This window comes from Sander lucioperca, chromosome 9 (genome assembly GCF_008315115.2).
Source record: "Sander lucioperca isolate FBNREF2018 chromosome 9, SLUC_FBN_1.2, whole genome shotgun sequence".
Classification (NCBI taxonomy): domain Eukaryota; kingdom Metazoa; phylum Chordata; class Actinopteri; order Perciformes; family Percidae; genus Sander; species Sander lucioperca.
The window spans coordinates 6,720,676-6,746,925 of record NC_050181.1 but is presented as its reverse complement, the minus strand read 5'-3'; the positions used below and the strand labels follow the sequence as shown (position 1 = coordinate 6,746,925).

The 26,250-nt window shown below is 42.8% G+C and overlaps 2 protein-coding genes across 3 annotated transcripts in view; both read right to left on the bottom strand.

The window, feature by feature from the left end:
• skila (SKI-like proto-oncogene a) overlaps positions 1-17,132 on the bottom strand; it is a 32,246-nt gene extending 15,114 nt beyond the window's left edge. The window contains exons 1-2 of one of the 2 annotated variants that reach the window (XM_031293931.2): positions 16,855-17,132; positions 13,254-14,527 (exon numbers count right to left, since the gene is read on the bottom strand). In XM_031293931.2, the coding sequence (XP_031149791.1) occupies positions 13,254-14,375 (1,122 nt within the window). In that variant the 5' untranslated portion in view covers positions 14,376-14,527; positions 16,855-17,132. Of the gene's footprint in view, positions 1-13,253; positions 14,532-15,959; positions 16,081-16,854 lie in introns of those variants that run through there. The other variant, XM_036005756.1, reaches the window with a different exon arrangement.
• A 4,650-nt stretch (positions 17,133-21,782) lies between these two features.
• prkci (protein kinase C, iota) overlaps positions 21,783-26,250 on the bottom strand; it is a 34,452-nt gene continuing 29,984 nt past the window's right edge. Inside the window, exons 17-18 of the mRNA XM_031293930.2 lie at positions 23,679-23,794; positions 21,783-23,584 (exon numbers count right to left, since the gene is read on the bottom strand). Coding sequence (XP_031149790.1) covers positions 23,497-23,584; positions 23,679-23,794 — 204 coding nt within the window. The 3' untranslated portion in view covers positions 21,783-23,496. The remainder of the gene's footprint in view (positions 23,585-23,678; positions 23,795-26,250) is intronic.

Here is a 26,250-nt window from a genome sequence, read left to right as displayed (position 1 = left end):
TTCCCCAAACAGTGATCTAAATAGTGTGTAGCCTTTTGCCTGCGATAAAGATCTGATGTATAAAATAATAAATTTTTGGAATCTAGTTTTGTATGTGTTTTACTGGGTACCAGCTCTGGTGGTCCCACACCCACCCACACCCCACCCACACACCCCCACACACACCCCCACGGCCTTTATATGGAAGTCTTAATCCAATAAGCCATTTATCCATGGACTGGGAGCCACACTTTGTTTCAGCGGCCAAATCAATAACAGCCCACAAGGGAACCCGGCAGCAAAGTGGGGCATTAAAAGGAATACACTTTTTTGGCTCTCTAGGCTCTCTAATTAACTCAGCACTGTGAAATTAGATGACTGAGTCTACATGTTTAGTTCTTAACTCTGCAACAATCTTAATCTGCTGTGAATGCTTCAGTTATACTTGTGTATAATGGAATCATGGTAGAAAAAAAGAATATTTCAACATGCAAAGACAGCATATTCCTCGATCACTTCAAGTCAAGAGCCTTCAATAATCTTTTCATTCTTTTCTGATTCTGATGTCTTCTGCTCAGTGTTCAAAGTGTTTGACCCTTCACTTAGTGCTCAAAGGAAGAACAGTATTGTATTTCTTACTGTATGTGTTGAGAAGATAATTCAACTTATCTTTCATTCACTTTAGCCTTGGAGAAAGAGTTAAAGCGGTAATAAAACAGAGCAGGGCACAGATAAGGACAGGTCTGACAGGTGGACAGTTAGACAAACAGGTGGCAGAGAAATACAGGAAAGAAAAAAAAAGGAGAGGCAAACAGCCAAGACAGATGAGGAGACAAACAGACAGCATGTGACTGTCTGTCTGTGCCTTCCCCCAGACACACACACACACACCTGTTTCTCCCTCTTTCCAAACACAAAGAGAAACGGAACAGAGCCAGACAAGCACACTGATAAGCATCAGCCAGACTAGTCATGCCAGAGTCTCTCTCACACACACACACACACACACACACACTTGCGCCACATGGGCACTCTGTCTAGACAGTTATCACACGCACGTCAAACACACAGCCTTTCCCCTCCCTGCCAACGTGTTGAGCTCCTTCCTCCACAGCTACAGTCAGCCATTTTACAATCCACACACCACAGCCTTGAAAGACTTCAGCCAATGGACAAACAGTTGATGGGAGTCTATGGGAAATAATTAAGTTATGAAAGTGATTGTGAGGAATCTCTGTCCACCTACTGCTTTACCACAGAAAGGAGTTACAGCTACAACTGTACAGCTACAGTATTTAACTATGATCCTTCACATAAAAAGCAGTCTCTTTAAGCTCTTTCAATCAATTTTTCTTTTCATCTCCCTGCCTCTCTCCCTCTCCGCCCGCCCTCCCTCCCTCTCGTCCCCCTTCTCTCGACCTCCTTCGTTTCTCATGTTTCACAGTCATATCCCAGGTGGCGGCTCCCAGTCTATATTCACAGCAGTACACGAGGAGGGTTGTAATAATGTTACCTCATGAATGGACAAATTGTCTGACTGGAATACACTAGGCAGGCCAAGGTAACCACCAACCCCACGTCACACACAATCCAAAAATATATTAAACATATTATCATAGAAGACTAAAAAAAAGCAGTAAATATCCAAATTTGAGAACATCTATTAATTCTTTTGTATTTTTGCTTTAAAAAAAAATTAAATTCTGTAGATCAATTAATCAACCAATTGTTTTAGCTCTAAACAACAACAAAAATACTATGCAAAATCATGTCACATTTGTCCAAGCCAAGTTATTTTCACTCAGTCCAACCTCATTTTACAATGCTAATATGGCTACATGATTGAGTAATATTATGCATCTAGTTGCCATAATTATTATAGAGACGATTAGTGCTGCTGATCGATTAGCTGGTTGACAGAAAACTAATCCATGACAACTCTGATCATTAATCATTTAAAAGGAACACGCCGACTTATTGGGACTTTAGCTTATTCACCGTATCCCCCAGAGTATAGTCCATACATACCATTCTCATCTCCGTGCGTGTTGTAACTGTCTGACGCCCCCAGCGCTAGCTAAGCCTAGCACAGATCCTGGAGGTAACCGGTTCCAACTAGCCTACTGCTCCAAATAAGTGACAAAATAACGGCAAAATTTTCCTATTTACATGTTGCGATTTGTATAGTCACAGTGTGTACAAATAACAAGGTCACATGAGACAGCCGTCTTCTAACCGTATACAAACTGGGAACTATATTCTCAGAAGGCGAAGCACTGCTACTTCTGCTACTTGGGTGGAGTGATTTGCTCGCAGCACCTGAAGCCCTGTGGTGAGGAGCAGAGAGTTTGCCTGGAGTTCGTTCAGAGTTGGAGTAATAGAGTCAACAATTACTAGATAGTAAAAGCATAGTGACCTTGAATTGATTTCCACTTGGACATTAGACATTTTTGAGACTTGAGACTTAACTTGGACTCGTGGTAAAAGACTTGAGACTTGACTTGAACTTGCCCCTCAAAGACTTGAGACTTGACTTGGACTCGAGCTCAAAGACTTGAGACTCGACTTGGACTTCCAAAAAATGACTTGTGAACATCTGAGTTTAACACATCATTTTGAACTCTGGTAACTACAGAAGGATAAATACTACATGATTAATTTATCAATAATGTCAGATTGTTTGTTGTAGCCCTAGCTGCAGTGATGCAACATTACTGAAATGCATGTTGCAACTGTAAACAGTCTAGACATTGCATCGGAGGAAAGACGTACAATGAAATTATGTCACTCTCACCTCAAGTGCTATGATTAATAGTCATGAACAGATGACACATGAGATAATTTCAGCCATAATCATGCAGCTTTATGTGAAAGCAAATGCGATTCAGCCCTGTAAACGACCCACAGCATGCAGGTTGACAGATTAACGATATCTGAAATTTCCTGTTTACCCTTCTAGCCGTGGCGAAAAAAAAACTGAAAAGTGTATTTTCTTTTTCGTACCAGGCCATTTCACATTCAAAACAATAGTAGAGGGCATGATGGTTCTGACTCTTTAAATGCATATATCTAACCCAAACTACCCCAATTTATGTCAATAGGTTTGACATGGCCTGTATAAAAATGTGGCCTTTGATGTTCATCTACATGCACACATATGCACAAGGAAATGTTTGAATTAGTAAAGGGCATTTAAAAATCATCCATGCGCATACTAGCTGCATATACATGCGCAGCATACCGTCTCTAGCACAGCAGCTCAATGTGTGCGTGTGCTCCACTTTCATTCCCCATTGCCCCCCAGAGCGTTAATTACCAAAGCTGTCGGGGCTCACCTATGTGCGTCAACCAGGCCAGGAGACACACACACACAAGTAAACAGACATCCCATCAAACAATTGCTCCATCAAACAGCAGTGTAGGAGGATGACGTGGTTTACTGCAAGCAACAACTGTTGTGCACAAATGTGCACACAGACACAAGCAAGACGCATTTCTCCCAAGAGAACACATTGACTGAGAATTAGGCCAGTGGGCTCTTGTCTGTAGATGACTGTACTCATCATTGAGCTTCATCTCGGCCAGTATGTGTGTGTGTGTGTGTGTGTGTGTGTTTTACCATCTCTTAAAACGAAACAGAAAGTCTCTAGAGAAGCTTGCTGCCATGGGACGCTGTTTGGAGGTAGGTAACTGGTTCAAATCCGCAATTACGGACACACACACACGGACACACACACACGTTTTCTATATAAGGGAACTCGGCTTACTATTCGAATGGATAAAACAACTCAGAGTGTTTGGAGACTGAGGGGAGTGAGAGGAGAGGAGGAGCGTTGCTATGCAGACTGAAAGTCGACAGAGGCTGTCAGCAAGCCAGCAATGCACTGCTATCACTTCAGAGAGAAAACACAAAATGGAGACACTGCCCAACCCTCTGTCTTCGCAATAAATTACAAAGCATCTACTAAAATGCCTCAAAATACATGCTGACGCCTGCTTCAAATAGCCATTTAGTAGCTTAATGTACTTTAAATCTCCCAACAACAACAATAACTTCATCATAATTTGGCCTGATAGTCATTTTAAGACTAGTCTTAAAGCAATCAGACACTATAAATAGCTATGGTCTCTTGGTAAAAATAGTAAATAAAAACTCTTAATCATTGTGCTAAATCTCTAAAAACAACTCACAGGCTTCACGGTTAAAGTTGTTTTACTGCAAGAGCTTGAGTTGGCCTGGGCTAAAACCCTTCTTTACTGGCCCTACTACGCGGCCATATATTGATCAGCGGTTTGTTTACTTCTTCCTCAGCACAGGAGGCTGCTCTACTGTAAGGTGGAATACTGCAGTAAATGTCAATGTTTGGTTGGTCGTTGCTGTCTGCAGCAAGGTCAGAGGGTGGGGGAAAGGATGGCGAGAGAAGAAGGGAAGGTTGAAGAGATAGAGAGAGAGGTAAGGGGGCTGACCCATGATATAGTCACAGCCTGACAAAGCGAAAGCTCCACCTGGCCAAAACGCCCCGCAGGGTAAAATCACCTACGTGGAAAGAGAGACAGTTAAATCCAAACAGGCCCTGGGTCCCCTCACTGTTCTGCAGAAAGCTCCGGTCTCATTCATATTACATGCAGAAGCTTGTTTGAAGCTTCTACTGCTCGTCTCTGCATGGGCAGCTTGGCTTTGCTGTCCAGGCCCCTAGGGTTCGCCTGTTTCTCCCACACACAAACACAGAGTAATGCAAATCCATCAGCTACCATGACTCTCTCTTTCTCTCTGTCACAAGCTCTGCTTTTCAAATCAAGTCTCTTAACACCATTCTCTCTACTTTTACAATTGCTTGTGGACTAGGAAATTTACCATATACATTCACTTTTAATCTGACAATAGGGCTGGGCAATATGTAGAAAATCAGAAATCGCTATATTCTTGACCAAATACCTCAATGTCGATATTGCATTATACTGTATATGTCATAGGGTTGACAATTGGTGCTTTAACAAAATATCTTCACAATTAGATTTTAGATAAATAATCATCAGTAATGTGGATATAATGACTTAGTGGGTAAAGGCAAATAATAGATCAGCTAGAACAGTCTAGTAAGTTCAGAAAATTACATCTTTTAAAACCAGGAAACACTTAAGCCATTTACAGGATTACGATATCCAAAATCTAAGACAATATCTAGTCTCATATCACGAAATCGATAGAATATTGATATATTGCCCAGAACTACTGACAAAATCTGAATTATTAAAGATGAACTTCAAAACCAAAAAGAAATCTACCAGCATATGGCCATCCTGCCTTTACTGATATCAATGCACCAAAACATATGAAAGGTGAACTCATACACTTGATCACCAGACTTCCTTCATTAGAACAGTCACTGTCTGAGGCAGGCTTGACAACAGCCCAAGAAAAGCGCAGTTGGGTTTGGTAAATGTCATTACAGTTGAGTCAGAGCACTAAGTGAACACACCTGGGCGTAGATCAGACAGACTGTGTGAGAGACCGGAACGGTGATAAATCTTTGTCCTGGTTCCACAGTGACGCTGATGAGTGGAGAGCAGACCGCAGCACTGATGGAGCACTGTGACTCACGCTGCAGGATAGGGTTGGCGTGGTGACGGGAGGCAGTTACTGATGGTGGTTGTTGTGGTGTGTGTGTGTGTGTGTGTGTGTGTGTGTGTGACCTTTAATCATGAACTGCGGACTGTTTCATCTGCACAGCATCCCGTGCTACTTTGTGTATTTGCATGTGTCATCTCTCTAATAAGAGATGTCATCATATGGACATGTCAGGGTCAAGTCACAGTCTGGCTTTCTGTAATTCACCTCTGATGACAGAGAAGGACAAAGAGTTTTAGGTTTTGATTAAAATGTTCACCTGTAACCAAGGCTGCTTCCTTGTCTGCCAAATCAGCTGACAAAAAAAGGCTACATGCCAAAATGTGAAAAAAATTTAACGTAATGTCCGCAACACTGCTTTAAACTCCCATATTTAATACAAAGGCAACGTTTCGACCCTGCTGGGTCTTCTTCATGCCAAAATGTACCATCATTCGGCTAGATTTGTTCCCTCAACATGAGTCAGTCTTCTGAAAAACTACTTTACATATGGCCTCATCTGGGATCAGGATGATAAATGGATGGTAAATTCAGACGGTCATGACAAAGAAAATGTTTGGCATAACAAAGTGAACTTCTCATAGGAAATAGTTAAAATGTAGCCAGACTATAAACCACAAGGCACTGTTTCACTCTTCAAAGGATAAAGTCAAGGGCAATAAGGCACTATGCGGGCCAAGTCGCTCCAGCAGTTTTAATACGAGCAACAGCAAAGCCAGAAAAGAGAGCTGGACACGCAAAGAGCGAGAATCAGTGCAACATGCTCAACAAGAGTCGTACACATAAGCACACAGCACTCTGTTGCTTGGGGACAATTAAGATGGACTAGTAACTTGCATGCAAGGATACTGAAGTGCACTCTCCAGTCTTAACACATGCAATGGTTAATATAGCTGCAGTATATAAAAAAAATACACAATATACGTTTTATGAAAGCAGTTAGGTAATTAATTGCATCTGGAGGTCAACGACCTCGAGGATTGTCTACTACTTAGTTTACACTATAAAGGAGGTGCAGTGGGGCTGTTGAGGATCCAGAGGGAAACAGTCCTCTATTTACAGCATCTAGATGAGCTGGAACGGAGCCTTGAGGGGTATGAGGCAAAGGAGACTGTATGTTAAAAAATATCATTGATGAGATTGAGATTGATGATTCCAATGAGCGGCATCACTGCAGGTGGGAATAGCGGTGAGATAAACACATCCACATTTGTCAATGTAGAGGCAGAGACTGGGCAAACCACAAAATGTCACTTGTTTTACCTTCACTAATGCAGTCTGTTTCCCAGTTGCTAACTTAACAGCCTTGTCCTGAGCAACATCAGTCAGGCCCCTGGTGAGATAAGGATTTACAGCGGTATAGAGGTTGCCAGCAGTGGAAGGAAAAGAAACAGTTGGAGGGTGTTTGATGTAAGTGGAGCAAAGGTGAGGCTGCAAAATAAAAGACATTCAGGGCAAGTAATCACATATCCAAGCTTGGCAAGTTTGCATCTCACAGTGGTTTGCTGTGCTATCTGCTTTCATCTGGGTGTGTAGGCTGAAGGTCAAAACATGGGCCACAGGAGCACTTACCTTGGCTGCCATTGTTGTGTGCAATTACGCACATGGGAGATGCTGACCAAAAAACATGAACACCTATACAAACAACGCAAGCAGAATCGCTTCCATATGAAAATAAGGAGACATTATCAAACACGCAAATAAATTACTGGCAAAGTGGAGAGTTGGGGATTACTTTAATCGTATATGCCGACTGTTTCCCCTTATTTCTCTGTGTTTGCAGTGTAGTGGTTGGGCTTAATGTGTTGTGGCAGCCCAGCGGGACTCATGACACGCCTTTGATATCCAGTGTTATTACTAACGTCAGTTAGTACTGTCTGGGAGTTTGGGGCTTTAGGAAATACTACAAGAGAGGCAGTCTAAGTACCTATATGGTGGGTTTGTGTGTCTGTGTGGTGCTCCTATGGTAAGCTCGGTCTCTGGGTCTCGCCATTTACATCTTCATTAATCACCATTCCCTACCGGGAAGGAGGCACAGAAGAGCCTTTCAAATGCAAACGCAATCTCTCTGCTTGCTCACAAAACACTCATGCTGGCAGTCTCCCACAACCCTTTTACAGTACAACTCCCTTGCCTCCGACTCCCTGCCCCCAACATACACACAACCTGCTCGTCTGACTGTCTCCCAGGGAGACCAGACAGTGGACAATTAATCTTTTCATCAACACATCGATTAATTAAGACTCCTCATTATTCCGGTCTCACGCAAAACAACCCAGGCAAGCTTGTCAGACGTGTTGCGATCCAAGACCTTTTCGTTTCTTACAGTCTTGTTTGAACTCGTAGCCCATTATAGTCCCGTCTTTCACTTTTTCTCACTCTCGTTTTCCTGAGAGGCAACAAACTGGTCTGACACCCTGAGGGGGTAGAGCCACAGCACAGTGAACATGCAAATAGGCAGTCAGTCCAGGACTCTTTTAAAGCCCACGGGACATTTGGCTGGGCGGGGCTTAGCCAGTTTATTTAGTCTATGAGACCGTTGGCAGACGTGGCACAGGCTCCACTGTATCTGGACTGACTATCTCTGCTGCCTGCTGCTGTAGCTAGTTCACATCAGTCTTGAAGCAGCGCATTATCTTCTTCTTCTTCTTCTTCTGGTAGTGAGGTGGGAAATGAGTCCAATCCAAGGAAACAGTCAAACATAATAAGCTGCAGCTGGGGTGAAAAATTACCACCAGCAAACTAATGGTAAATGTGGGATTGTAGTGCACAGAATAAGATGGGAGCTAGTGCACAACAAATCTAAGTGGTGAATTGAACTGGGGCTGAGGCCTGCGACCATTTTCAAAACTTGATTAGATTCTTATGTATTTAAGAAAAAGCCTGACTTTGGCTTTCTTCCACTGAGCTGCAATGCTGTTATGGAGCTGCGATACTGGCACTGACCTGATGGTGACATACCAGAGGCCCCTCGGCTCAGCCCCTCCTACCTTGTTGGGCCCCATTTAGCCCGTTACAACAGGCAGCAAACACTGGCCAAGGCACAGCCTGTTGTGCACAGGGGACACTGGCAGCCACCCACACCAAACTACATACAGGCGTGATATACTGTAGGTTACTCTGGGCCTGCGTTCAAAGAAGCGGCTGTGTATTCAGTATAAGTGGATAACTGTTCTTTGGAAAATGCACAAACAGACATAGAAATATGTGTATGGGTGTCTTTTGGTGGGGTGGGGGGCAAATGAGAGAGTTGGAGCTGGGGAAATGCGAGCTAGCCGGCATGTGATTGGCTAACCAAGAGGGCTGTTCCAGTCTAGATTTGTGGTTCAGCTCAGGTCTTGGAGAGGTTAATTTTCAACTTGTGAATAGAAGAGCTGGGGCCCAAGCTCCCTATAACAACCTAATGGCTGTGGACACGGCCTGTTTCATGTAAGACGACCAAAGTGTAGCGCAGTTTATGACTGAGACGACAGCCAGACCCACCTGTCTTGGCCTTACTCTCTCATCTTCATTGTTTCATACTTTCATACTTCTATTCTCTGCCCTTACCACATTTGCTCAAGTGCCTCCCCCAGGGGTGGTGTGTTTTCTGACCACAGATACCCTTTTTGTGTCTGTGTGACGCTACTTCTGTCTGGCAGTCTATCTGAGTTGCAAAAATTAAGGCAGGCGACAACAGAAGCAGAGGTGAGGTTAATTTGGGAAACTGATGCACGTCTGAACACAGACAGGAGGTTATGCAACACCAGCTGCGGCCCCTGTAACTGAGTCTCCTCATTTCACTCTTCCTCCCTCCTGCCTCCCTCTTGGTCCATCGCCTCCTCTATTCAGTGTCCGTGTCACCCAACAACTCGCCACATCCATCAAGGTCGGAGACCCAATCAATAGCCACTGGCTTTCCTCTCATCCGCCTTGCAGACGCACACAAGTGGTCTTATTGCTTATGTATCGATCAACTTATCGGGTCATTTGGCTGCTTATTTTGTTACTGTCCACTGATTGGGGCCCAGGGGGTATTGACTGTTTACAGACACATGTGGGCAACAGCAGAACCGTCTGGGTTAGAAGAAAAGGGATGATGGTGAGCAAAGGATGGCAGAGTGAGGAGCGCACTGAAGGCCATAAGTCAAGATGGGTGAGGACATGAACCCAAGAGAAGAAGGCAGATCGAAGATTAAAATCATGATGGAGGGAGAGGAAGAAGGAACAGATAGCAAAGGCAGCCCAGTGAGCGATTAGCATGCCTGCCAAAATCTAATTAGATGCCCAAGAGAATGACTGACAAGCAGACAGACAGACAGAGCAGGCAGCCCAGGAGACAGCCAGAGAGTGCAGCTGCAATGGTCTGTGGTAATGAAGTCACTGGTTTCCAAATAGCAAATAGAGGAAGCCAGAGAGATGCAGCTGTCTGCCGTCTGTGCCGCAGCCACTGTGTCCGCTCAGCCAGCGAGACAGACAGAGAAAGGCTGTTCTCTTCGTCTGACACTTCTGACTCTGGGCCAACACAACGCCACAAACAAGGCTGAGGCACATAAGCAACAGACAGCTATGTTCACTATGCTCATGGGGTTATGCTCGCTAGGGTGGGGAAAATATGTCTAAAATATTATCATAATGTTTTCTTATTTTAAAATAGCACATTTCTTTCTACTTTAGATATATAAACTAAGACAAATTAATGATTCTGGTAAATAAAACCAATGACCAAAGTTTTACAGTTGTTTTACATTATAGACAGTAAAAATTGCCTTTGTGTATCTTTGCATCTTAAAATATAACTTGACCTAATACCGACTACTACTGGGGATTTTGTCATTTAGATGTTGTGTAATAAACCGCATGCCTGATGACATGCCATGTAAACACACAGCCAAAATAAACAAAATGATGATCATCAATGGGAATTTCTGTTACTTCCTGTCTTGTGAGATAAAAAAACAAAATCACACAATAAAAATGACGACACACATGATCTTGTCTCAGTGGAAAGTACAAGTATCCATCACATCCCCTGAAGGCAAAATTAACTCATTGTCTGTCAGATACTAAAGTAACTCTTAAGCTTGTTGCTGTCTGTTGGTGGCGTCTGTCTAGCAAACTCTATTTACACAGCAGGGATCAGTAGACAGGGTAGCAGTGCCTTGAGGCACAAAGCGTCGTTTATAGAGAGCAAGTCCTGGAGTTTTAACTGCACCTTCTCAAACCAAACACTCCTTACAGGATATGGGACCATTAGCCATTGGAGAATGTGGGAAAAAATCTTCCAGAAAGCTCCCTTGTTTGTGTCTCTTCTCTTTTAGAGGTCCCAGAGCTCTCCGGTAAAACTATGAACTGCTTGTAAATGTGCACATTGACACTGTGTGTAAACAAGGGCCATTGGGAAAAGGATCTGCAGTCAAGGTTAGACCAACATACCGAGGCGAGCCATCTTTCCAAAAAGCATGTGTGACTATAAGCTGCCTGGCTGGACTTCCACTAACATCCACTGGGATGTGGAAAGTATGAGTCACACACAGAGGCGGCTGGACACAGAGACCCTGGAGGATGTTCAGGGTGAGAGACATGTCCGTCTGCCTCACTTCCTGTATACACACACACACACACACACACACACACACACACACACACAGTGGATAGACTGACTGAAGCGGACACTGCCAGGTCACTTCGTTCTATGGCCAATGACCTTCCGTACACCCGTACATCCCCTTTAGGTGTGGGGGTGGAGTGGCATCCTCTTTTAATGCTAAAATCACCTGCTTCCTGTAGACTCACAGGCAACTGTCTTTCCAGGATTTGGGCAATGTGTGACTTTGCGTGTCTCTGCCAACACAAAAGGAGCTTAAGTTTCACTTTTAATTTGCCATTTCTGATCAAGCCAACCCCTCACAAATAACAGAATATTAACTCTAGTCAATACTGCTTAGCAATAGCTGCAAGATATTTAAAAAAAAAAAAAAAAAAAAAGGGAAAACAATTGACTGAGAAATGACCCCTGAGAGAGAAGACAGCACCTAAAACTGTGGTGAGACAGAGAGGCTCCAGTGAGACTGGCAAAGTGTGAGACAAAGATGCGTCATACTAGCATCCAGTGAGCCGCTCATTACGCACACACTGAGGTTGGCAATGTCTCACATAAAAACACACACCACAGATTGTAGGACTCATCATCCACCTTGAGCATATGTTTTGTTGTACATGTGTATGTTGCTGTTTTTGCATGTGTGTTTCCTATTAAAACATCTCTGCCTTTTAGAAAGAATGTCTACGTCTTCCAAGATGCATACCTTAAACCAAGGCGGAGGAAGAGAAGGAGGACAATTAGGAAGAGGCGAGACAGGAATGCAGTCGAGACGCTAGACGAGACAGCAGACAGTATTTCCGGCACACTGAGACACCAAGTTACCCAGGCAGACAGAGAAAAAAGCAAGGCATTTCCCCATCTCAGGTACAAAAACAACAATACAAAATGTGTTCCAGAAATGTGCATACTCACACCTGCACACACATTGTGAATACACACTGCAATCTCCCTACTCTACACTCATTTATCCTGCTGCCTGCTGTACTACTATCACACATAAATCTTGCCAGCAAGGGGTTGTAGTAGAGCCCCTTTCTGTTCAAAATGTGTTTGCTGGTTAAAACCGGTAAAAACTGGTGGACTTGGATGTAACACACCACACCAAATGGACAAAAACACAAACCCACTTGTACCCATACAGCAATACAAAAAGGGCAGCCCGCTGTGGTCAGAGGGAGGTCATTAGACATAAACCAGTCAATGGCAGGGAAACAATCTAGAGCTTTTCCCCCCCCCCAATGAATGCTGACTTTTCAACAGGCTTGCTGCCCTTGTCGTTTAGATAACTGCATTGACATGATTTACACAGCAAGAACAAAAAGAATCGGCAAAATCATTTGGAAGACTCTGCTGCATTCTGGCTTTCAGTGATAACTACTGGTAAATCAATGAAGCCATTTTACTTTCAGGTTTGCCTGGAGGTAACAGGGTCACTAATGATGTCCCTGTAATTTTGTCCTTGTTGCTGAGCAACTCTTAAAAAGGATTTATGAATCAATTCTCTAATAGAAGCCATATATTGTCTAACCATCCAAAAATGTCTTAGTTTGCATTCTGTTTTCTTAAATTGTGTAGGAATTTGCTAAAAGACAAATTCCAGTTAACTTGGGCAAACTAGAAACTGGCATATTTTACAGTTAGATAAAAGGTCCAACAATTAACTGCTAACATTGTTGTATATAGGGGTTAAAAGGCCCTTCCTGAGTCTCCTATGTTGGCCTTTTGTTCAGTGACATTCCCAGTGACCTCCAGGGGACCTGAGGGGGCAAATGATGCACTCCCCTTCAGCTGTGGCCAGCTGGCCTTACTTGTCTGATTAGACCTGGCCAGGCAGATGTCACCACCTGTCCCAGGTCTCTTTAACACATACTAGGTCAACACAGGTTTAAGAAAATACCAGCTGTAATGTAGTCTAGAAAACCTGCTGAATACACAGACTATGGAAAACCATTCAACATAATAAAACTGTTTTAATTGGCTTCCTTACCAGAATGATGATGAATGCCATGTTAATGCATGCAAACAAGCAAAGACACAGGTATCATTCAGAAGTGCACTTACTTTGTCTAGCGACCTCTTGTGCTGGTAGTGGAACTTCTCTTTGACCTCGTCCAGGAGCTGCTTGAGCTTTGGCTCCTCAGGCATGCCTTGGTACTTCCTGGCAAGCTGCAGGTAGCAGGGCCACTTGGCTGAGTCAAAGCCCCAGTGGCAGGTCCTCTTATCAGGTGACTTGTGTGAATGCATGACAAACTTCTGTGGTGAAAAGAGCAACTGGCACTCAACGCACTGGATGCAGGGCGCCTCAGGCTGGGTGTAGAACTGGGGCACAAAGAGACCCTGGCACTTCCCCAAACACTGGTGCTCCACCTGGAAACTGGCTTCACTCTCCTTCAGCAGGCCCTGGGTCGACAGCTTACCGCTGGGGTCGGCAGGCAAGACTGCCCCAGGACGCAGCAGAGCGTTGCACAACCGTTGCGCATCCGTCAGTGTAATGAGGCCACAGGAAGGTGCGTTGAACGGCAGAATGCCCAGCACCTTGAGGATGTGCAGCTGCTCAGCGTCGCAACGCGAGCAGTAGACGTAGAGCTCGTCGCACACAGTGTTGATCTGCTGTAGCGAGTAGTCACGGAGCACAGAGTTGAGCACCTGGGGCAGGCAAAGCCGCTTCTCTCCCCCAACGATGAAGCAGGAGATAGACTCTCCTTCCAGCAGCGAGTGGGTGAGTTCAGTGGAGCTGTCACAGGGAACCAGCAGAGGGCCCCCTCCCAGAACAGGAGGGGAGGGCAGGGGGGGCATGCCTGCTGGGGAATGCTCGTGGCTGGTTCGGGCTGAGAAGGCAGCTGGGCCCCCGAGGGAGCTCTGGCTGCTGAGGGTGAACTGGGCCAGTGTGTGTTTGAGCCCGGGGCTCAGGTCCAGGGCTTTAGCGGAGCTCACCATGTGCAGTTCAGCCCGGCCCTCCACATCCATGTCAGAGTCGTGGCACAGATCCTCGATCTGCTCCCTCTTTACCTTGGGAGTTTTGGGGAGAGAATCCAAGCTGCGACGCTTCAGGTTGATCTCCGCCATCACTCGCTTCTTAATGGGCGCGTCTTCAAGTCGCTCTCTATACAGCCGTTTCATGTTGCCCTTGAATGAGGTGAAGTCTTTGAAAGGGGTTTTCAAACTGGTCTGGGTGCCGGCCATGTCTAAGCACTGGGTTATTGTTGTATCTGTCTGCTGACTGAGTTCTCGTATTCGTAGTCTTTTTCTCTCCTTAAGTCTTTTCAAATGACACAAATCTTCTGGTAGTTAGACACATGCATGATGGTGACTGAAGTTTTTTATGTTCTGATCCGCTTCCTGTGTATGAAAAAACAGAAATTTAGAACACAGAAAAGCAGCAAAAAAAAATCTGTCATTATCTAAACTACAACTAATCAATGTATTTCCTGTAGATTAGTAAACAAACTGAAAATGGTCTCACAAAAAAATAATTTACTTAGCATGAATTATCCACATAGAGTTTAAAATGTTTTATGGCCACTGTTCCAGCTGGGGGCTGAAGAGGTCAATGACTGCTCACTAAACCAAATGGCCATTACCATACTTAACACAAACACAAGGCTTTCTCAGCCCTTGTAATTGAACCCCAGGGGAAATTTGCATCTAGGTTTTCACCAAAGATGTTGAAACAAACTTCCCAGCCCCAAGTGAGAATTTTAACAAGCAAAACCAGTTGACCAGACATAACTATCCAAGTGAAGTTCCCCAACACCCAGCCCTTCTCCCATTACATTGCTAATGTAAGTCTGATACAATGGTCAAAAACATTTCACTTAGCAAATGAAAGTGCCCTTCCCAACCATATTGTGTCTTCCCCTAGGTCTGCTTACCCCACGCTGACCCCATCAACTCCATGAAAAACAATTGATAAAAGCGTTAACAGCAGTCGCCCCCTTCTTTCATGCCTTTCACAGCTTGACATTCAGCAGTGTGGAAAGCGGTGTTTCCCCTTTTTACTCTCAGGCTTACTGCGGAATTACTAAATTGACTGTAATAAGGTAAACAACACTTAGCTGGTATCCCCAATTTAAAACGCAATCTAGATGACAATGGCTACTACTGCAATATGACACCAAGAGACGGCAGACTGAATGCACTTCAGTTTGAAAATGCAACATTTACTCTATTTGCGCCATTTTTGTTGTCTGAAATGCATTTGATTTTATCTACACTAATTGGGGATTTCGGCTTGTCAAAAAGGCAAAAATGCACGTTCGGTTAATTGACCACGGTGCATGGTTTTGCATGGTTTTGCAAATGTCAGCATCCCATCGTTTTTTCCACCGACTGAAATGCTGCGGCGGTGTAAGCCTCGAGCTCAATTCCAAAGCGGGTTGATGTTTGTGGGCGTTGTTAATGGCAAATACCACCGTGGGCCGATTGAGAAAGAAACTGCAAAATCAGATCAATGACCAATAAATGAATGATGGTCTACTCTACGGGGAGGTAGCAGCTTCTACCCCAGCATGCACGGGACTCCCGTTTGGCTGCGAAAACCTCCAACCAGATCGGTTTATTTATGTCAGAAGTCACAACACCCGAATTGCTTCGGTCAATAACAACGGTGGTATTTCTCAAACAACCTCACAGCCATTGGCTAACGTTATTAGGAAATATTTCTTAATGTCACCTCCACTACTGTTGCTGCTGCAAGGACACCGCGTATAATAATGCTCTGCTCCATCCCCCTCCTCCTCTCTCCAGTCTGCAGTCTGCAAACTGTACCTCGCCTCTTCTGTTGGCTCGCCACGACGGCACTGGTATGCAGACAGCGCTGATAATGACATTCACTGTCTACAGTCTGGTCTGGGAAGGCACCTCGATCCAGCGTTACGCACACACACCGACTTGGTGAGGGTAACAACAGCAGCTTTCCCCGTGTGTTAACGTTAAACACACAGGTAACGTTAACGTGCCTGTTCCGATACACCCAACATCAAATCGCTTGAAACAACCCAAAACACATTCAATATTACGCATTTTGTGTCACATTATTTTAAATCATAAATAAAAATGTCTTGACCACAAAACATGTACGAAAAAGTGAAAGCGTAAAAATGTGAGCATTCGTCTGGAAATCAATTGAGAAATCTTGTCTTTAAAAGCCTCAACACTTTGCGCTAGCTAGCTTAACGTTAGCTCCCCCGGCTTAACGTTACCCCGGGTACAGTCGGCTATAAAGCAGTCTCACCAGCATAGAGGGCTATGAAGCAGGCTAACATGGCTCTCAAGAGCACAGACAGGCTAACTTAATCCAGTTCACATCAGCATTGAGAGCGAAAACAAATCAGACTGCTCACCCAGCACACACAGAGTGATAAACGACAGTGTCCGTCGCGACTGAGTAGGATAACCCACTACAATATTAAGGCAGTTTAACCCCGACATAGTAAGCGATAACGCTGGCTAGCCGAGAGAACCGAAAGCGCTAACATTACAGCAGGCTAACCCCTAGATAGAGAGCGATACAGCAGGCAACCAGGTTAGCTTCGCCCACAATCCGTCGGCTGACAGGAATTCAAACTCAACCTTCTCCTGCGCTGCGATCCGCTATCGACAAATCAACACTGTTTAAAAAGCGCCCATTTAAAAGCTCCATCTGTTTTTAATCGAGTAACACTTGCCTGTAAACGCTGCCTGTGTCGGTCGTCCTCACTCGCGCGGGGTCTTCTCAGTACTGGAAAAGCCTGGCGGACCGTCAACAAGATGCAGCTAGAGGCTCCACTACAGCCCCGCAACGTCACTCTGCACACGGGCTGAGAGGCGGAGACGTCACCAGGCTGACGGAAACTATGCGGGGGTGTCTCTCGTCTGTCTGCCTGCCTGTCTGTTTGTCTCGCACAGCCTGGAGATTTGTTCCTCCAGCAGTGAGCAGAGAGCTGGAGATAAACGTCAACAACAGGCAGTCAGTGGATGCCACAAATGGGGTTCGGGGACTTTTGGAGGGCCTTAGGGTCCACAATTGGGTCCTCACTATAGCAGCTCTTTGTTGCACGTTTTATTTCAATAAAAAAGGAGCTTATCTTAAGGAGAAAATTTAATTTGTAAACTGTGAACGTGAATTATTTTCTGCTCTACATTTTCAGCATGATTTCCCCCCATAATATATATATTTTTAGGTAGTATTCCCAGTAAGATCTATTCGTTTTAGAGATTCTTCTTTTATCTTTGTGTGCCTTTGGCTTGAATGAGGTTGTTGGATGGTTTTATTGACATAGCCTTCCCTGGCATGAAATGACATAGAAAGCCTTATCTCTCTTGTTGGCTTTCCATCAAGTTTGTAAAAATGAGAGGATAAGAGAGGACAAACTCACTGGGCAAATGGGTTGCTTGTCTCACACACCTCCCCCACACTATTTTTATGGACCTATCCTCTGCAAAAGGTCAAGAGGTCATTCAGGCATATTCAGGTCTATTGTGCCTTTAGTGATGATGGGAGTTAATGAAATCTGAACACAAGGAGGTCAGGAATGAGATTTTATGAATTATAGCTAACATATTTTCATTTGAAGGAGGTTGAATTCCCTTAGCAACTGTTTACTCTTGAGTCTGAACTATCATGTTCTTGGCAGGAATTTTAATCTTTAAAGGTTATCATGTTCTGTCTACATATGTTGGGTTTTTTTTCAGCTGGAGTACACCCTGGCTGGCTGACTGACCCACAGTCTGATGTCACACGTCTGTGAGAGCAGAGAGGCTTGATAAAGCCTTGATAAACAACACCGTCGGCCGTTTCGCTGCAGCCTCTCTCTGGCTCACTCTGACAGCAAGGTCAGCAGTTGTATTATGAGAGCAGATGTGCGTACACCCTGTCCAGCCCCAGAGAACAACAGGGACATTGATTTTCCTGTAATAACATCACTCTGTGTACTGCGGCGGGAGTAAATTAATCTCATATCTGCCATATTGTGACCAGCACTGATTGTTCATTAGGAGTAAAGCAATAAGCTTAAAGATGAGGTAGCGCGGAGTGTGATTTTGAAAGAGCTGGGATTCACAGACAGAGTGTAACAGACTAGCTCATTGATAAGCTTTTCTATTATATATTAGCCGAGACTCTGTCTAACTGTTATTGGACTTAGTACTAAGTGGAGCCTGGGGGCAGACACCTCACAGTCATTTTCATACATCCTGTCTGCAATCAATGGGTGATATTGAAACACGTCCTGAGTCGTTCAGTAGATGTATCTGTAATTTGGGGTAATGATGCTAGCTGAAGTGCTGGCCTGAGGTCACACACCTTCACCACAGAGTCTGAAGGTGTCACAGTTTAGGTTGGACATTCAGCTAATATTCTCCTCTTTGTGTATGTGTATGTGTGTGTCTCTGATTTGATAAACTGGCAGTTGAGTGCAGTGGTGTTCACCTGAGAATTTTTTTTTATATTGACATTGGAGGTGGGCTAAAATTGGATTGCTTAACAACCAGTATGGAGAGGAGTGACTACAAGTGGTGAAGGTAGTATTCAGATCCTTTACTTAAGTAAAAGTATTAATACCACATAGTAAAAATACTCCATTACAAGTATAACATCTGCCTTAGAAATGTTATGTAAGTATAATCAGCCAAATGTACTCAATACATAAAATTAAAAGTACTTAATGCAGAAAAATGACCCCCATACTTCAACATACATATGGCATGTGGAAAATGTATGTATTAATATAGGCTTGAAAAAAATATGAACTTATCCTTTAATGCTGTATATTAATACCGGTAGTCTTACAAAAATACAACATATGCCAAACGAACAAAAACAAAACCATTGGCAGTTGAAACCACACTGAAAAACATAAATGTGACAAACATATACATCATACAGGGGATTTCCAAGCGCTGTTCAACATGACATAACCCACATTTGTAACTGTGATTGCACTACTAATTCAAGGTCAGTCTTGACGTTTTTATTTTGTATAATCAGTGGTACATATAGCTTCCTTTATTTTAAAGTGAGATAATTCTACTATAAATCCTGCTGGTTTATTTAACATGCAGCAGGGTTCCTCCATTATTCTACTTGTAAGTCCCATTCATTCATATACAGTATGTCAGTGTTTCTGAAGTGATGGTCATGAGGAATCATTTCAAGTGTCTCTTAATGAAACACGTGTTTTTATATCTCAAGATGCCTTCACTATACAATTACAATCACTTTAGTAGCACACACCAATTTGAAGCTATCTTACAGGGAGGGTGGTACAAGTACATTTAACTATAGATGCTGAAAAACAACTCATTACCTTAGTACTACAGTCCAGAGCACCAGTAAATGTAGTGTGATTGCATGGAGACCGCGCCAAGTAGAATACTATTCACCTTAAGTTGTAGTGTGTGTTTTACTAAGGGATTGCGATTGGATTGGGTCCAAGTATGATTCTTCTGCTGCTTAATTAATCCCTTCAGGGATGGAATAAAACACTCAACAAGATAAGAGCAATTAAAACAGGATGTTTTTTTCAGATCCTCCTCTGTTTTACATCATTAATTATACAAGGTTAGTGTTCCCTGTGTCTTCCACAGGGTGATGTGGAGCCACAGTGCCTGGGGAGGCGTACCCCCGTTCTCTACCGGAGAGGGCACACGAACAATGTCAAACATACCATCATGGGAACACAGAACTATGCATAGACATTTATCCTCGTCCTGCGTGCAGCAATGCTGTATTTGTCTCGTGTAGTAGTACAAGTGGAGTACATTTTCCACAAAATCTGGTTCAGTTGAGACAATCTACAATGATTTAGTGGAGCAGGATGTGAAATAAGCCCCACACAATGGCTTTCTATCTACCATTGTGCAACTTATTGCAGCACACAAATCAATCCGTTTTTATTATTTCTGACACATCATTTCCATGACCCTTTTTTTCACCTCTCAGCACTGTGTGAGGGGCAGAAGGGAGGGCAATACTGTCAATGACCTTTTAACCCCCGGGTACGCCGAGGGCCTTCTAAACCGAGAGCAGTGCAGACACAAGCAGCTGGAGTGGAAAAGCTCAAGCTTAACGACTCAAGCCTAATTCCCTTCTCTCCAGACGCCCATGTGGGTCTGAGATCCCAGGTCTAGACTCAGCAGTAAAACCATCACAAGCTTGATAGCACGAGTATGATACTTGATAGTGTTTGCATGATCACAGGCAAAGTAAAAAAAACAGCAATGTATGGGGGGCAGTTTTCTGCCCAGGCAGCTATGGTTGCCATGAAAGCCTGTTATGAAATAACCTGGAACTGTGTGAAGCAGGGTGGGCCATTCCCCCACTCAGATAACAATGATTACGTAAACAACCACAATGAATCTACGATGTCAGGGTTTTGGGTCCAAAGGTGTTCCTTACAGAACAAGTACACATGAATCGAACTAGAGAAAGCGGCCCAAATGGAGAATGCTGGAGAAGAATTGTGGGTGACCTGTGCTCAACTAGAAGAGAAAGGGTTTAGGTCAAGTAAGTCATTAGCGTGGCTCGATGAATGGCAATGTCGGTCTGTCAGTCAGTTGGTCCAGACTGAATATCTCAACAATTGGGTTGACTATCGTGAAAATCCGTGCAGATATTCACGATGCCCCAGAGGATAAAGCATACTGATTTGGGGGATCTTCAGACCACCATAAGGTTGATTTTTTTTTTTTTGTGAAATGCCTTGACAACTACCGGATGCATTGCTGTGAAATTTTATACAGCCAGAGAATGAATCCGAATGACTCTGGTGATCCTCTGACCTCTCATTACTGGTGTTACTTCACATTGCAAGTTAAATGCAAGTTCTAAAACTTAAAAAGGTGAGATTTAACATGACAAAAAAACATTGCACGCCATTATTTCTTTCCTCAAACAGGAAATACACTAAACAGGATCTCTTCCAGGAAATTTCCATTTTGTTCAAAGATATAAGGTTTAGTTTCATTCATGTAATTTCCATTAACAGTTGCGTTCTGTGTTTGCCTACAATGAATGGAAAATACCCACTTTTTCACTATAAAAAAAATCAGGTCTTTATCAGGTTTTTATAAAATTAGAAAACGTAATTTACTGAACATGAGTAAATTCTACTCATTCAAGATATGAAAACATTTATTTTAACATTAAATGGATACACTAGCGATTGAGTATTGAACTTGCATAATGCTGCAGGACTTGTGAGAGACAGGTTAAAACATTTTTTTTTTTTAAATATTTTATTGCAGGAGTGCAGGAGTTAACATTAATTTACATTTGATTACATATGTTGTTGTTCATGCATTCCTACGATGTTTATATATTTTATAGTGAGAAAATAAGTATAAAAAATAAAAATCATGGCCCCAGTTTATAGGGCAGGTTTTCTGTAAAAAAAAAAAAAAAAAATGTAAGTCTAACTCAAGACCCTGATGATATCACTATGACATCATCAGGGTTATTTTCTGACTTGACAAAGGTCCTCCAGAGCCACAGCAGACGTTATACAGCTGTTTTCATATGAACAGCACTCCTTATAACGATAAACTGACCTGTGTAAAATCAGATGGAGCGCTCCTTTAAATGAATGACAGACCCACACTGACACGAGCACATATTACCACAAGAGAAATAAAATGTTTATTTTACTGTCTGTGTTTTATCCTCGCACACTAATAATAAACGTCAGCAGAGTCCTCTGGGTGGTAAACATCCCAAACACAACAAATAAAGTTCCCATTGGGTTCACCCAGTAACATTTTGGAATCAATGTAGTGATAAAAAAAAAAAAAAGATTCAAAATTAAAAATCGGATTCACAAAAAAGATAAAGTAACAAGTGTAACAGATGAATGAGTTCCTCCGGTCACCACGGTATCCAAAAACATTTTCCAAGTAGAGAGAAGCTTTGACTGGATGAGAGTCTGGAGGTTCATGCACCGTCACTTAGTGTCGTTACAGTCAGTGGGTAGAGAGCTGCTCTACAGAGCCTTTACTTTATATGCTTTTTAGCAGTTTTACAAAATATCTAATTCAGGTTATGATAGATACGATAAAAATGGAGCACAGCAGACACAGTTTACAGTAGGTACTGCGTTGAGGCTTTGGACTTCTGAACGAGCTCTCATTTTAACAATCACTTCGTATTTTGATTTACAATGAAAGACATACATGGAATGGAGAAAGTACCAAAAAAAGATGACGTTTCAGAAAAGGCATAGTATTAAACAGGAGAAAAAAAATCTGAATATATAAATGGGACAGCACATCTTCCTTATGTATACTGTACCTTTTAATTCATACCAGCCAGACATTTTTTTTTTGGTCCTGTGTAAATGTATATTTCATGGATGGTCTGCACAGCAAAATTTAACCTGTGCTCCAGCGTTCAGGTATGATGTGCTTCTCTTCCAGCCCATTTCCCTGCATAGCGAACACTTTCATTCACAGTTTAATAGTATTAACTCATTATTAGTGTTGTGTGATGCTGCTGTATACGTTCCTTCATTCTGGGAAGATGGGACTTGAAGCAGACACCTTCTGTTTTCCAGATGTTGTGTATTCATCTAAACAACAAAGCCTGAACCTTTTAGGTTCTGATACTCAGGCTGGACTGGTAACACATTAGAACAACATCTATAATCATGTTGTTAAATTAAAAAAAAAATATATATATTTTTATCTTTTTGTTTTTTTTTAAAGGCTAGTGTTATGATTCTTCTTTCCTCTACAGACGGGGTGTTGCAACAAAGCTAAATCCAAAATGACTTTATGATAAAGTTGTTGATAAAGTAGTTTTGTCCGACTGTGGCTTGAAGCTGAAAAGGCCTTGTCTAACATTTATAGTAGATTCATATATATACAAATAAAATAAGCATTGAAAACACCCGACCAGCTGGAAGGAGAGGATGTTCAGTCAATCTGTCAGGGGCTGTGCCTCATCCCCTGCCCCTGTGTACAGCAACCTTTAAGGACTCTGTAGCCTCGTTGGCTCCCGATAAAGAGACCCCAATGAGAAAATCGATATCAGTGCAGATTTACATGATATAAAAATAATTAAAAAAGAAGGTAGGCTTAAGGGCAAGTGGTTATAAATGGCAGAGTGTGAGACTGGTTTTGGCAAAAAAAAGCGTTCTGCTGTGCATGTGCAGCCCTCGAACAGAAGGTTGATGTCGCCGGGTTGTCTCGTAACCATGCAGCTTGAAGACACTGAGACGCCACGTAACACGTGCATGATTGTGTGTGTGTGTGTGTGTGTGTGTGTGTGTGTGTGTGTGTGTGTGTGTGTGTGTGTGTGGGAGGTGTGTATGAGCACAGACGTCGCGTTCCCTCACACACACTCCTCCGCTGACATCAGGAGTGGGTTGATGTACTCGAATCCTTCAAACTCAGACTGGTCGATCTTCTTGACCACATCACTACAATAAGAAAAAGTTATTTTTATCAAGTGAAAATGAAATGTTATGTTAATTATAATAAGAGGAAAAAGAAAGATAATAAATGGGGACTCACTCATCATCAGGCGTGAGCTGGATGGGCTCGTTGGTGAACTGGGCGTCAAAGTTGTCCAGTCCGAATTCCCCTGAGATGTTGGGCTTGAAAGGAGGGACCACCTGCTTCTGCTCCAGCTGAAATAACAACACGGGAATCAGGTGAGAACAACAACTTAATCTTTACCGTCATTAGAAACACATTTACTCACTAAGTAAAGTAATATTGACGATTGTCGATAAAAGACAATTCATCTGCAAGTATTTCGATAATCGATTTTATAATTTTGGTTATTTTTCAAGCGAAAATGTCAAACATTTTTTTGGTTCCAGTTTCTCAAAAGTAGGCATTTGCTGCTTTTTCCTTTTCATATATCTTAGTCAATGAAAAATTCTTGGAATTTGAATGCAATTTGAAGACATCATATACTGTTGTGGAAAATTGTGATGGTATATTTTTTCTTTGACATTTTAAAGACTATATGATTAATTAATTAATTGAGAAAACATACGACAGATTAACCAATAATGTAAATAATCATTAGTTGCAGCCCGAGAGTGATAGTCAAACTAATCTAGCCTGGATATTCAGGGTCCTCCCTCATGAAAGGGTTGCTGCAGTTCTGAAGGGTAATGAGCTGTCCTTTACTGAAATGTGGTCTCCATTGCTTGACTACTTGCCTGGGGGCCAATGTGCCTTGCAATCGCCGCATCTATCCAGAATAAACTCTCTTCTATGCTGTTGCTTCCATACTGCTATGTTTTAGTGTTTTGACTCAACTGAATTTTACATTATATATCACTGTGTACTATTGTGAAATGTTAATGTTGACGTGGCTATTACAAGGCTACACTAATCAATAATGTGTCTGTATGCAGGACAATACGGAGAACAGCTTCTGTGCGTAATGTCAAGGTGAGGGAGGGCGGCGGTCAGTTGGGAGATTTCTCTGTTTAGAATGGAGAGTAAAGATGGAAAGCTCCTAAAGCTTAGTTCCATATAAATGCACGGATAATTTATTGTTTTGTTGTTAGTGAAAAACAATATTGACCTTGTAGTTGAAAAAGGAGCTTCATATAAGAATGACATTTCCTCCTATGGAGTCCATTCATGTGGTGGATTGCACTATTTTGTTTTATATTTTTAATTAATTTTACTATTTTTTGTATTTTCTCCATTTCTATCGGTGTGCTATTGATATAATGGCAAAATGTATAACTCTTGTTTCTGTTTCAAACTAATAAAATTCTGTTTAAAAAAAAACCTTGATGGAGGCACTTGTACCCAGCGCCTCTGATTACATTGATCACATTGTAGAGGTAACTCGTAGTGCCTCATCTGTCTCAACTATTACACTACTGTCTGTAAGAATGTTCCCCCTGCAGGCCAATAGGTGCACTGCAGGGCAAACTGTCGTGTGTGTGTGTGTGTGTGTGTGTGTGTGTGTGTGTGTGTGTGTGTGTGTGTGTGTGTGTGTGTGTGTGTGTGTGTGTGTGTGTGTGTGAGAGAGTGTGTGAGTGACGGGGGAGGGAGGGGTGTAAACTGACACTCTGACCGACTGCTGGGTCCCTGCTCCAGACCAAACAGGGAAAAGAGGTCATGGTGATCCCTGGCGAGCTGTGTGTGTGTCTGTGTGTGTCTCTGTCTGTCTGTCTGTCTGCGTGTGTCTCTGTCTGTGTGTGTCTCTGTCTGTCTGTCTGTGTGTGTCTCTGTCTGTCTGTGTGTGTGTCTCTGTCTGTCTGTGTGTGTCTCTGTGTGTGTCTCTGTCTGTCTGTCTGTCTGCGTGTGTCTCTGTCTGTGTGTGTCTCTGTCTGTGTGTGTCTCTGTCTGTCTGTCTGTGTGTCTCTGTCTGTCTGTGTGTGTGTCTCTGTCTGTCTGTGTGTGTGTCTCTGTCTGTCTGTGTGTGTGTCTCTGTCTGTCTGTGTGTGTGTCTCTGTCTGTCTGTGTGTGTGTCTCTGTCTGTCTGTGTGTGTCTCTGTGTGTGTCTCTGTCTGTCTGTCTGTCTGCGTGTGTCTCTGTCTGTGTGTGTCTCTGTCTGTCTGTGTGTGTCTCTGTGTGTGTCTCTGTCTGTCTGTCTCTGTGTGTGTGTGTGTGTGTGTGTGTGTGTGTGTGTGTGTGTGTGGGGTCATCCACCAGTGCATGCCTGTGTTCATTTGTGAAGGTAATATCCGTCTGTCTAAGAAGAGATTTAAACCTGCCTGATCATTTACACGTGTACAGTTTCCTTTTCTTTGAAGACTTTTGGATATATATATATATATATATATATATATATATATATATATAAAGAAGTTTGAATATTTGGAACTGAACCATAAAGCTGCCAGTTTAAATTGAGTTCATTAAAAAACATAAAAATAAAAGATGGACGGAACAACAACATATACATTTTTAAATTCCATTTCCCTCAGTTTGCATTATACAAAAATAATCATGATTATAAATTTGTTAAAAATGTTAACCCCTGGGCCTGCACACACTCTACTTATCCCTAAAGAAATAAAACGACAGATGGCGAACATTTTGTTTTTCTTTTATTTATGTATATATTTTTAAATGAACTGGCTTTCTAGCTTATCAGAGCAAAAATATT